This window comes from Geotrypetes seraphini, chromosome 5, assembly GCF_902459505.1.
Source record: "Geotrypetes seraphini chromosome 5, aGeoSer1.1, whole genome shotgun sequence".
NCBI classification, from domain to species: Eukaryota; Metazoa; Chordata; class Amphibia; order Gymnophiona; family Dermophiidae; genus Geotrypetes; species Geotrypetes seraphini.
The window spans coordinates 5,422,332-5,434,504 of record NC_047088.1 but is presented as its reverse complement, the minus strand read 5'-3'; the positions used below and the strand labels follow the sequence as shown (position 1 = coordinate 5,434,504).

General features: G+C 43.1%; 1 protein-coding gene and 1 long non-coding RNA gene across 2 annotated transcripts in view; one reads left to right on the top strand and one right to left on the bottom strand.

Moving 5' to 3' along the window:
• DLG3 (discs large MAGUK scaffold protein 3) overlaps positions 1–12,173 on the top strand; it is a 490,171-nt gene that overhangs the window by 231,742 nt on the left and 246,256 nt on the right. The window contains exon 10 of the mRNA XM_033945041.1: positions 9,156–9,258. Coding sequence (XP_033800932.1) covers positions 9,156–9,258 — 103 coding nt within the window. The remainder of the gene's footprint in view (positions 1–9,155; positions 9,259–12,173) is intronic.
• Positions 1–12,173, bottom strand: part of LOC117360747 — a 76,426-nt gene that overhangs the window by 40,337 nt on the left and 23,916 nt on the right. The gene's annotated exons all lie outside the window — the stretch shown is intronic.

The window sequence follows — 12,173 nt, the reverse complement described above, 5'->3', positions numbered from 1 at the left end:
AATGTAAAGTATTGCATGTGGGAAGCAGAAACCCGAGGTACAACTATACGATGGGAGGGATGTTATTGAATGAGAGTACCCAAGAAAGGGACTTGGGGGTAATGGTGGACATGACAATTAAGCCGACGGCACAGTGCGCAGCGGCCACTAAGAAAGCAAATAGAATGCTAGGTATAATCAAGAAGGGTATTACAACCAGGACGAAAGAAGTTATCCTGCCATTGTATCGGGCAATGGTGTGCCCGCATCTGGAATAATGCGTCCAATATTGGTCGCCGTACCTTAAGAAGGATATGGTGTTACTCGAGAGGGTTCAGAGGAGAGCGACACGTCTGATAAAAGGAATGGAAAACCTCTCATACGCTGAGAGATTGGAGAAACTGGGTCTCTTTTCCCTGGAGAAGAGGAGACTTAGAGGGGATATGATAAAGACTTATAAGATCATGAAGGGCGTAGAGAGGGACAGATTCTTCAAACTTTTGAAAAATAAAAGAACGAGAGGACACTCAGAAAAGTTGAAAGGGGACAGATTCAAAATGAATGCTAGAAAGTTCTTCTTTACTCAAGTGGTGGACACCTGGAATGCACTTCCAGAGGGCGTAATAGGGCAGAGTACAGTACTGGGGTTTAAGAAAGAATTGGACAATTTCCTGCTGGAAAAGGGGATAGAAGGGTATAAATAGAGGATTACTGGACAGGTCCTGGACCTGTTGGGCCGCCGCGTGAGCGGACTGCTGGGCATGATGGACCTCAGGTCTGACCCAGCAGAGGCATTGCTTATGTTCTAACAGTAACAACAGCCTGCTGTAGGTCCCATTATGACATTCTAGGGTTTTTGGAGACTTCTTTTAGCATCTTGCGGTCTGCTCTGGGGATCAACTTGCTTGGAATGCCAGACCTGGGCATGTTGGCAGTTGTTTGGAAAATCCTCCACTTGTACATTATTTTCCAGACCTTGGAATGGCTAATATCAAATTCTTTTGAGATCTTTTTAAAGCCCTTACCAGACTTATAAGCTGCTATAATCTTCTTTCTGAAGGCCTCAGACAACTCTTTTGATCTCACTATGGTGTTCACTCTCACCACAGCAGTCATGAGCACACCAAACTAAGGGCTAGATTCATTAACCTAATTCTTCGTGCCAGATCCGTGCAGGCCTGACCAATTCACCAAACAAAATAATTAAAATGAAGGCGATTGGAGGAACGCCCCCATCCGAGCGCACAGATCGCTAGTGTGCGATCCCAACGCACGCGCAGACCATCTGTAGATAGTTTGCGCATGTGTCTATGAGCCATGACTTTTTTTAAAAAAAACTTTTACTAGCCCAGTGAGCCCGTGGTTTTAACCTGCTTTAAACCTGCAGATTAAAACCACTGGCTCGCACTGCAGGGGAAGGCCAGGGCAGCGCTTGGGGCAGAGAGCCGTGCAGATTTGGGCAGCAAGAGAGGAGATTCGGGGCGGGGCAGAGCAGGGCAGCAGGAGAAAAAGGCAGAGAGTCGGGGCAAGGAGCAGGAGAGCAGATTTGGGGGCAGAGAAAAAGGCAGAGAGTCGGGGCAAGGAGCAGGAGAGCAGATTTGGGGGCAGAGAAAAAGGCAGAGTCGGGGCAAGGAGCAGGAGAAAATCGGGGCAGAGAGCACAGGAGAGTTGGGGGCAAAGAGCTGGAAAATCGGGGTATACAGCAGCCAGAGCCAGGAGATGGCAGTCAGAAAGCAGTGAATAACTGGTCCCCAGCAGTCGCTTGTTTGTGATCAGTCAGCCCAGTCGGTGTTGCAGGTTTTTGTTTGTGAATTGCTGCTTGCCATCATTTCAATGACCTTCTTCCTCATTTGCATGCATGGATTGGAGGATGATCAGCACAGAGGTTAGTGAATCTGGTCAGAGGGTCACAATCAGTTTGCTTAGTGAATCTAGCCCTAAATGTATGAGGTTTAAGTAGGACAAACCTCTAAAATGCTGAATAACATTCTAATCATATGTACCTGATGTGATACACCTGTGTGTGATTTGAGCCACTTTAAGTGGTAGGATATGTGGGGGTGTCCTAATTTATTCCTCAGCTAGACTACAGATTTTTGTGGATATCTTTTGTTTCATGAGTAAATCAAGGAAATTTTTGTTGTTTACATCACTTTCTTTTCCAGAGATAAATAATAAAAAAAAAGATTTAGAAACAGAGAAACATGATGGCAGATAAAGGCCAAATGGCCCATCTAGTCTGCCCATCCGCAGTAACCATTGATATGTGAACATTTCTTAACAAAGAACTGAATATTTCATGGGGTGTCCTAATTTTTTCACGACTGTACTTGGGCCAGTGTCGGGCCTTCTCTGGACTGCTGATTTCAGCAGGCAAGACAAGGCTTCCTCCAGTGACATCAGGGGCTTTGTGACTCTCTATAAGAAAGTTGTGCCTCTGTGATGTACGGACGCAGGGCGTGCTCAGTAAGGCATGCCCTGCCCTTTGGAACACTGTGGAGCAATGTGAAGTAATAAGAGGTACTTCTTAATAATTACCTAGATCAGTGTTCTTCAACCTTTTTACACCTATGGACCGGCGGGGAAAAGAAAATTATTTTGTGGACCGGCAAACTACTAGGACTGAAATTTAAAAACCCCGTTTCCGCGAGCTCGATCCTCGCAAACCATCTGATCCCATCCGCACAAGCCTCAGTTATGATTTTATACTGAATGTATTTTATTTAAGTATAAAAAGAAACAATATTCTGTACAATTGTCATTTTATAAATACAAATAATAGAGCAAGGATCAACAAAATCCCTGTCTCCCCTCCCCTTCACATATATCCCTTCTACTATCAAGAAAACTGAAAAAGCCAAATTTATTACAGAATGCTACACAGAAATATCATGCTAACAGAATACCGCAGTCACACATAGCAGGAATAGGAATAGGGTTAGGGGAGTGCAACTAGGGCAACTGCCCCCCTGGTCAGAGAGAGCCCTAAGTCACTGCCTGGACTTTGCAGTCCCCAGTTATGTCTAACACCAGCTCTAGCAGGATATATATTTCAAATCTGATATATTCTAATCACAAAATAGAAATAAAATTATTTGTTTCTACCTTTTGTTGTCTCTGGTTTCTGCTTTCATCTTCTTTTCACTCTTTTCCTTCCAGCGTCTGCCCTCTCTGTCTCTTCAATCCAGCATCTGCCCCTTCCATCTATGTCTGACCTCTCCCCCTTCCATATAGTATTTGTCTTCTTTCTATGCCCCCCTCCCCTTTCCATCCAGCCTATGTCCCTCTCTCCTTTTTACATGATTCATTCCAGCTTCACTGCTCTCTTCATTTTTATCTCTCCTACACCAGATCTAGCATCTTTGTCCCTCTCAATTTCTCTGCTGACCCCCCCTTCCCATCTCATTCCTGTCTCTCCCCTTCCCCTCCTCTAATCTCCCTGCAAGCCTTTTCCTTCCTTTTTTCTTCTCCCTTCCCTCCTCCCCCTGTCCAGCAGTAACTCTCTTCCCTTTCCTTTCCCTCCTCCCCTCCCAGCAGCATCTCTCCTTCTCCCTTCCTCCAGGTCCAGTAGCAGTTGTCCCTTTTTTCACCATGCCTAGCAGCTTCCCAGACTCCTTTCCCTCCTCCCCTCCCAGCAGCATCTCGCCTTCTCCCTCTCCAGGTCCAGTAGCAGTTGTCCCTTTTTCCACTTGCCCATCAGCTTCCCAGACTCCTTTCCCTCCTCCCCTCCCAGCAGCATCTCTCCTTCTCCCTTTACAGGTCCAGTAGCAGCTATCCCTTTTTTTTCCACCATGCCCAGCAGCTTCCCAGATTCCTTTCCCTCCTCCCCTCCCAGCAGCATCTCTCCTTCTCCCTCTCCAGGTCCAGTAGCAGCTGTCCCTTTTTCCACTTGCCCAGCAGCTTCCCAGACTCCTTTCCCTCCTCCCCTCCCAGCAGCATCTCTCCTCCCTCTCCAGGTCCAGTAACAGCTGTCCCTTCTTTTTTTTTCACCATGCCCAGCAGCTTTCTCCCCTCCCAGCAACTCTCCTTACTTGCCAGCGCTGCGATTCAGTAAGGTAGCCTCGGGTCCTTTGTTGGGTCGCACTGCCTCTGAGGAAAGCGGAAGTTGCATCATCAGAGGCGGCACGGCTCAGCAAAATCTCCAAGGCTTCCTTCCTGAATCGCTGCGCTTGTAAGGAGAGCCGCTGGGAGGAGAGAAAGCACAGTCTGAGGCTCCCCATTATCTCTCCGGCCCTGGCTACAGCTCCTCGATCTTGCCGGTCCTGTGCGGACTGGCAGGAATTTTCTGCGGACCGACACCGGTCTGCGGACTGGCGGTTGAAGAACTGTGACCTAGATTATGGGGAACTGCAAAGCAAAAAATAAGATCTCTACCCCAGTACTGAAAGGTCCTTTGGATCACCATTTAGTATCAGGTGGTTTAAATCAAACTCAGAGTTCCTTATTTTTGGAGGCCTCACTGTTCCCCCCCCACCACCAAAACCATATTCCTCCTCCTCCCCCAGGACTCTGCGACGAGAGGAACTTATTACAAGATCCTCAATCAGAGTTCGAGCCTCATGAGGCTTTACATGATAATACTAAATTGATATTTACTAAAATGCCTCAAGTTTTGGATTTTGTAGAGCCTCAATTGAGCATCCCTGAACCTGATAAGAAGCAAGATGTTACTCTTAAAGATGTTTGGGACATTAATTAAAAGATGGAGGGAATGTTAAGAACAATTAATTCACAGAATAAGGTTTTCTCACAAGAAGTAGTGGAGAAATTTATGAATGTTGATTCCAGTGTTACTTTACTAGACAAAAGATGTGCAGTGGTAGAATCTCAAGTCTCAGCTCTACAAGCTGTTTCAGCTTCAGCAATAAAAGATTCATATCATTTACATTTTAAAATGGAAATGCTTGAGAATGCTGATAGAGCTAGAAACTTGAGATTTATTAATTTTTCCTATTATAAATTTGCTTTCACCTGACATCCTGTTGAGGAAGTACCTCAAAGAGATTCTAGGTATAGAGAACGCCACCACATTAACGTTTTTGAAATGTTATTATATTTCAACTAAGAAAAGGCTCCCAGGAGACCAAGGGGTTGATACTCTGTTATCTTCAGAATTGGATTTAACTGCTTTCCTTGAAGACTCACAAGATACGATACAGACTAGATAAACCCTTCTGGTGACCTGTCTTAATGAAGGAGATAAATCACTGACAATGAAATTATACTTTAAAAAGAAAGAACAGGATTTTTGAGGAGCCAGCGTAATATTGTTTCCCGACGTAGCCTGCCGGGACAGATAGGGAAATATGATAAAGTACCTGAATGTAAAACCACTTAGGATATAAGTGGTATATACATAAATAAATAAACTGCAGTGGAAGGCATTTTTGGCTTTGAAGCCCAGATTGTTAGCCTTGAATGCTACTTTTTTTTTTCTTCTTAAATTTCCCTGTAAATGTTTAGTATATCACTAAACCTGCCCTAGCTCAACTGTTCTATGCCTATGTACTCTCCAGAATGGACTATTGTAACTCCATATTCAATGGAATCACCGTCAAAGAACTCAAGCGAGTCCAGAACACTGCGATCCGCCTCCTACATGACCTGGATTACCACGACCCCATCTCCCCAGCCCTCCATGCAGAACACTGGCTTCCAGTTAACAAACGCTGTGTGTTCAAAGCCCTTGTTATGGCTTACAAGAGATTCCACCTCATCACCCCTCCCTATATCACATCCAAACTCCCTCAATACACTCCAGCCCGCCCACTCTGCTCTAAAGCAGAGACAACTATACATCCCTCCAAATGGAAACGGCTCATAAACGCTCATAAAGCCATTTCATCCCCTGTCTTTGGAACCAATTGCCTGCCCAGATAAGATCACAAGACATGCTGATGACCTTTTGGAAAACAATGAAGACTCATCTCTTCAACTGAACAGTGCTAATAGACTCCTCCTAGCTCCCCTTCCTTACTCCTCTCTCCTCCATCTCCTGTTCCCTGCTCCCCTACCTCTGCCCTCCTCCCTTCCCTTGCTCCCCTCCCCTTCTCTTTCTACGTCCCCTCACCTGCCTCTTCTTTGAATACCTATAATTTTTTTGACCTGTAACTTTACTATAAACGTCAATTGTAACCTGTTCTGAGCTCCCGTGAGAACGGGATAGAAATCTAAATAAATTTAAAAAAATAAATAAATAAATCTCAGGGTAAAGATTATATTTTTTGTGACCCACTACATCTAGAGAGATTTTTGATAGAAACAGAAAATAAAGTCTTAACAAAATCAGGAGTATTCAATTTGAAATGATGCCATTTATGAGGTTTAGGATATTTATCCTGCTTATTTCCTATGTATAATTTGCTTTTTTTGTTTGTTTTATGGATTTCCACCTTAAAGAGGTCTAGATGATTTTTCCAAATGATGAAAATTTATTTCTTTAATTTTTTTTGTTTCAATTATACAATTTTCCTTGTATTTTATGGGATTGTATGTAATGATTCTGAAAAAGTTAATAAAATTTAAAAATAAATGTCTCCATCTTATCTCCCCTCTCCCGCCTTTCTTCCAAAGTATACAAATTGAGATCTTTAAGTCTGTCCCCTTACGCCTTATGACTAAGTCCACACACCATTTTAGTAGCCTTCCTCTGGACCAACTCCATCCTTTTTAAATCTTTTTGAAGGTGTGACCTCCAGAATTGTACACAATATTCTAAATGTCTCACCAAAGTCTTATACAGGGACATGAATACCTCCTTTTTCCTACTGGCCATACCTATCCCTATGCACCCTAGCATCTTTCTAGCTTTCACCATCACCTTTTCAACCTCTTTGGCCACCTTAAGATCATCACATACAATCACACTCAAGTCCCACTCTTCTTTCATGCGCATAAGTTCTTCACCCCCTAAACCAGGGATCTCAAAGTCCCTCCTTGAGGGCCGCAATCCAGTCGGGTTTTCAGGATTTCCCCAATGAATATGCATTGAAAGCAGTGCATGCACATAGGTCTCATGCGTATTCTTTGGGGAAATCCTGAAAGCCCGACTGGATTGCAGCCCTCAAGGAGGAACTTTGAGACCCCTGCCCTAAATTGTATCATTCCCTCAGTTTTTGCAGCCTAAATGCATGACATTCCATTTCTTAGCATTAAATTTTAGCTGCCAAATTTCAGACCATTCTTTAAGCTTCGACAGATCTTTCTTCATGCTATTCATACCATCCTGGGTGTCTACTCTAGTGCAGATTTTGGTATGTGCAAAGAGGGTGGGGGTGGAGGGGCTGACTCAAATATAAACCGAGGTTAGAAATTTGGCTCATTATGGTGAGCTAATCTACAGACTAGACATCCTTTTATTTATTAACTGTTTGGGTCAATGGTATTATTGTTAATATCTACAAATCATATTTTTAATCTAATCATTGCTTTTAGATCTAGAAAACCATATATACAGATATCTTTGACTATCAGCAGGAAAACCGAGGATATCGTCAGACTGGTGGCAGAACATATTGGTTTTGATTCCTGAGACTGAACTCAGGATACATACTAGCTTTGTAGAGAGATCTGTGGCTGTGGCACCTGGCCAAGGACAGTTTCTTTGATAATTAGACTAAGTTTATGTAAGATAATAAAAATAGAAGAAATTCTTTGGGTAGTTGGGAATGAAGGCTCTAGGGCCCGGATTCTATAAATTGCACCGTCATTGACAGAAACCCAAAAATTGGTCGCTGATTGTACGTCGGTTACACAGTGACACTGTTTATAGAACCATGGCTTTATGAACATAAGCAATGCCTCCGTTGGGTCAGACCTGGGGTCCATCGTGCCCAGCAGCCTGCTCACGTGGCGGCCCAACAGGTCCAGGACCTGTGCAGTAATCCTCTATCTATACCCTTCTATCCCCTTTTCCAGCAGGAAATTGTCCAATCCTTTCTTAAACCCTAGTACCGTACTCTGCCCTATTAAATCCTCTGGAAGCGCATTCCAGGTGTCCACCATACGTTGGGTAAAGAAGAAATTCCTAGCATTCGTTTTGAATCTGTCCCCTTTCAACTTTTCTGAATGCCCTCTTGTTCTTTTATTTGAAAGTTTGAAGAATCTGTCCCTCTCTACTCTCTCTATGCCCGTCATGATCTTGTAAGTCTCTATCATATCCCCTCTAAGTCTCCTCTTCTACAGGGAAAAGAGACCCAGTTTCTCCAATCTCTCAGCGTATGAAAGGTTTTCCATCCCTTTAATCAGACATGTCGCTCTCCTCTGAACTCTCTCGAGTAACGCCATATCCTTCTTAAGGTACAGCAACCAGATATAGGGCACAGTTTTCAAGGCCTACAGTTCCGGCACCAACTTTTCACTTGAATTGTGGCTAAGGAGGTACTTTACAATGCCTAATGTCACTTCTGACATGCAGTGGCGTTAGGCACAATAAAGTGCCTTCATAGTCACCATCTTAATTGCTAGATTTACTGCACTCCAGCAGTTAATAGAACACTCTGCTTCATTCTCTGCTAGGATGGACCTACATTTTAACTTTCCTGAGCCAGAGTTCCTACTTAAGGTGGCCATTCTATGGCATGACATCGCTTCCTCTCCCCAGCTTATTTTTTAATAAGAGACCGTACTGTATCTGCCTGATTTTGTTCATCCCTGCACTACCTATTTTTTTAAATTTGGGTCTTTGTGATGAGAACCACCTCCAGCAGCAATACTGAAAAACTGACTGCCAGAGGGGAGGAGTAATTGCTGGCACGGGAATTCCTGCATGTACTCAGGAAGACTCCAGAAGATATCTTGAGCTATACCAGAGCATTTCTGTGTTGGTAACATTACCATGTTCAGTGTCTGCATTCCCCTGTAGTTGCCAGGGAATTTTATAATTCATGTTTGTTAATAATGTCTGCATTCTAAAAATTCTAGAAAAGGAAGTTTGATGAAGTGATGTTAAATATGAGTTACTCCTTCATTTGCAGTTGGTTGGGCCATATGATGATATCAGAACTGATGGGAATTGCTTTGTCAAATACACAATATCATAAATGTATTTATTTATTTAAAAATTTTATATGCCGCCTAAACTCTAAGCAGTTTCCATAAATAAGAACATAAATACATTCTAGTTTGTGTAATGCCTTGGAGAAAAGATTTGGAGTAAATCATTATTTCTTTTTCAGGTGAATGGTGTAAACCTGCGGAATGCAACCCATGAGCAGGCAGCTGCAGCATTGAAACGGGCAGGACAGACAGTCACAATCTTGGCACAATACAGACCTGAAGGTAGGCAACAGCTCTGTCACATCCTAGTACAAGTAGACTGAACATCAAGGAAGCCAGGGTTTGAATCCTTTTGACGTGCTTTGTGATTGTACACATCATCCTCCACTATCTTAGGTTTACTAATGTGCATGAATGTGTTAATATGCATTAGGCATTTTACACATTTTAATTTATGTGACTCCTAGTGTGGAACCCTGCATCATGTAGCTATAGTTTGGGTTCCTCTTTTCCACATACAACACTTTTCACTTGCTCTTGCACACATTAAATGTCATCTGCCATTTTGATGTCCAGCCTCAGATGACATTGGGAAAAGGCAACCTAGAAAAGGACTTGGGGTTTTGGTGGATAAAACAATGAAACCGGCAGCACAATGCGCAGCAGCCTCAAAAAAGGCGAACAGAATGTTGGGCATTATCAAAAAAGGTATCACTACCAGAACCAAGGAAGTTATCCTCCCGCTGTACAGGGCAATGGTGCGACTGCATCTGGAGTACTGCGTTCAGTACTGGTCGCCGTACCTTAAGAAGGATATGGCGATACTCGAGAGGGTCCAGAGAAGAGCAACAAAAATGATAAAGGGCATGGAAAACTTCTCATATGCTGAGAGGCTGGAGAAGCTGGGGCTCTTTTTCCTGGAAAAGCGGAGACTTAGAGGGGATATGATAGAAACTTATAAGATCATGAAGGGTATAGTGAAGGTAGAGAGAGACAGATTCTTCAGTCTGGCGGGGGCAACAAAAACTAGAGGGCACTCAAAAAAATTGAAGGGAGATAGGTTCAGAACAAATGCTAGGAAGTTCTTCTTCACCCAGAGGGTGGTGGACATCTGGAATGCGCTTCCAGAGGGGGTGGTTGAGCAGAGTACGGTTTTGGGTTTCAAAAAGGGATTGGACGAGTTTCTGAAGGGTAAGGGAATCCAGGGGTACAATTAGAGGATTACTATACAAGACAAAATGCTCTTGAGTAATAGATCACTACAGGTCATTGACCTGGGGGGCCGCCGCGGGAGTGGACTGCTGGGCGTGATGGACCTATGGTCTGACTCGGCAGAGGCAATGCTTATGTGCCTCTTGCAACTTTTCACAATCCTCTTGCAATTTAACAACTTTGTATCATTGGCAAATTTTATTACCTAACTAGTTATATTCCCTTCTCTAGATCATTGATAAATATGTTTAAAAACTGGTCCCAGCACAGACCTCTGGGGAATGCCACAATTTACCCTTCTCCATTAAGAATATTGAGCATTTAACTCTACTCTCTGTTTTCTTTCAACCAGTTCTTAATCCATAATAGGACCTTACCTCATTCCCATGACTCTCTCTAATTTCCTCAGAAATCTTTCATGAGGTACTTTTATCAAGTGCAAACTTTTGAAAATCCAAATAAATGAAATCAATTGGCTCACCTTTATCCATATCTTCATTCACCCCTTCAAAGAAATGCAGTAGATTGGTGAGGTAAGATTTCCCTTGACTAAATCCATGTTGGCTTTCTCTCATCCATGCCTATGTATATGTTCTGTCATTTTGTTCTTTATAATAGTCTCTACCATATTGCCTGGCACAGACTCACTGGTCTATACGTTCCCGGATCACCTCTGGAACCCTTTTTAAAAATCGGTGTCACATTGGCCACCATCCAGTCTTCCAGTACTATGCTGGGTTTTAGAGAAAAATTACTAATAGCTTTACAAATTCATTTTTCAATTCTATCAACACTCTGGGATGTATACCATCCGGTTCAGGTGATTTGCTACTGTTTAATTTGTTAAACTGACCCATTACATCTTCCAATGTTACAGAAATTTGTTTCAGTTTCTCTGATTTATCAGAACTGAATACCATTTCTGATACCGGTAACTCCCCCACATCTTCCTCAGCGAAGACCGAAGCAAAGAATTAATTTAATCTCTCCGCTATGGCCTTGTCTTCCCTGAGAGCCCATTTTATCCCTTTATCATCTAGCAGTCCAATCGATTCTCTTCTGTATTCTTTCTAATATACCGTATTTTTCGTTTCATAAGACGCGCTCTTTTTCCCACTAAAAGTGGGTGGAAATGTCTGTGCATCTTATGGAGCGAATATACCAAATTTTTAACATGGAAGATGGGAGAGACATTGGGGGGGGGGGGGGGGGGTTAAGGTAGGGGCTACTGACAGGTTGACCCCTCATCGTCAGCTGAGAGCCCATAGAAAAATCCCAGACAAAAGCGATCCGATGCTGACGTCAGCGGTTTTGTTTTTTATCTAAATTGAAAAATAATGCAATTAAAAACAATCTAAGTTATACAATTGTATACAAATCAATACATTAACTCATTTTATATCTCATTTCATGACAAATGCTAAGAATTTTAAATAAATTATGATGCCTAATATATCTCATCCCTCCCATCCCTAATCTCCCCTCCCCCGTCGCTCTTCTACCTTCCTGGGCTATGAAGTCTCGGCTTTGGTCCATGTGCGCATGAGACGGCCCCATCACGCGTGCAGGTCCAAGGAACTCCTCGCGCCTCATTTTCTTTGTGTAGGGCTGCCCTGGCTGGAAGCATGATGAGATGGCCTCTTCACGTGTGCAGATCGGAGGAAGTCCTTGAGCCTCGTTTCTTTTGCACAGGGCTGCCCTGGCTAGAAGCATGATTTACTACATTTATTTTGACCTGTCGGTTTCCTCATTGAAGTTGTGCTGTTTTCCGTCTTGAGGAAGTAAATCATTCATATTTCAATCAAGCAAAAACAAAAGAATGCACAGATGTAGTTGACATGAACATGTGAGATATTCTCCCAGAAAAGTCTGAGCCTAGTATACGATAATTCTATGTCTATAATAAGAACATAAGAATTGCCGTTGCTGGGTCAGACCATTGGTCCATCGTGCCCAGCAGTCCGCTCACATGGCAGCCCTTAGAT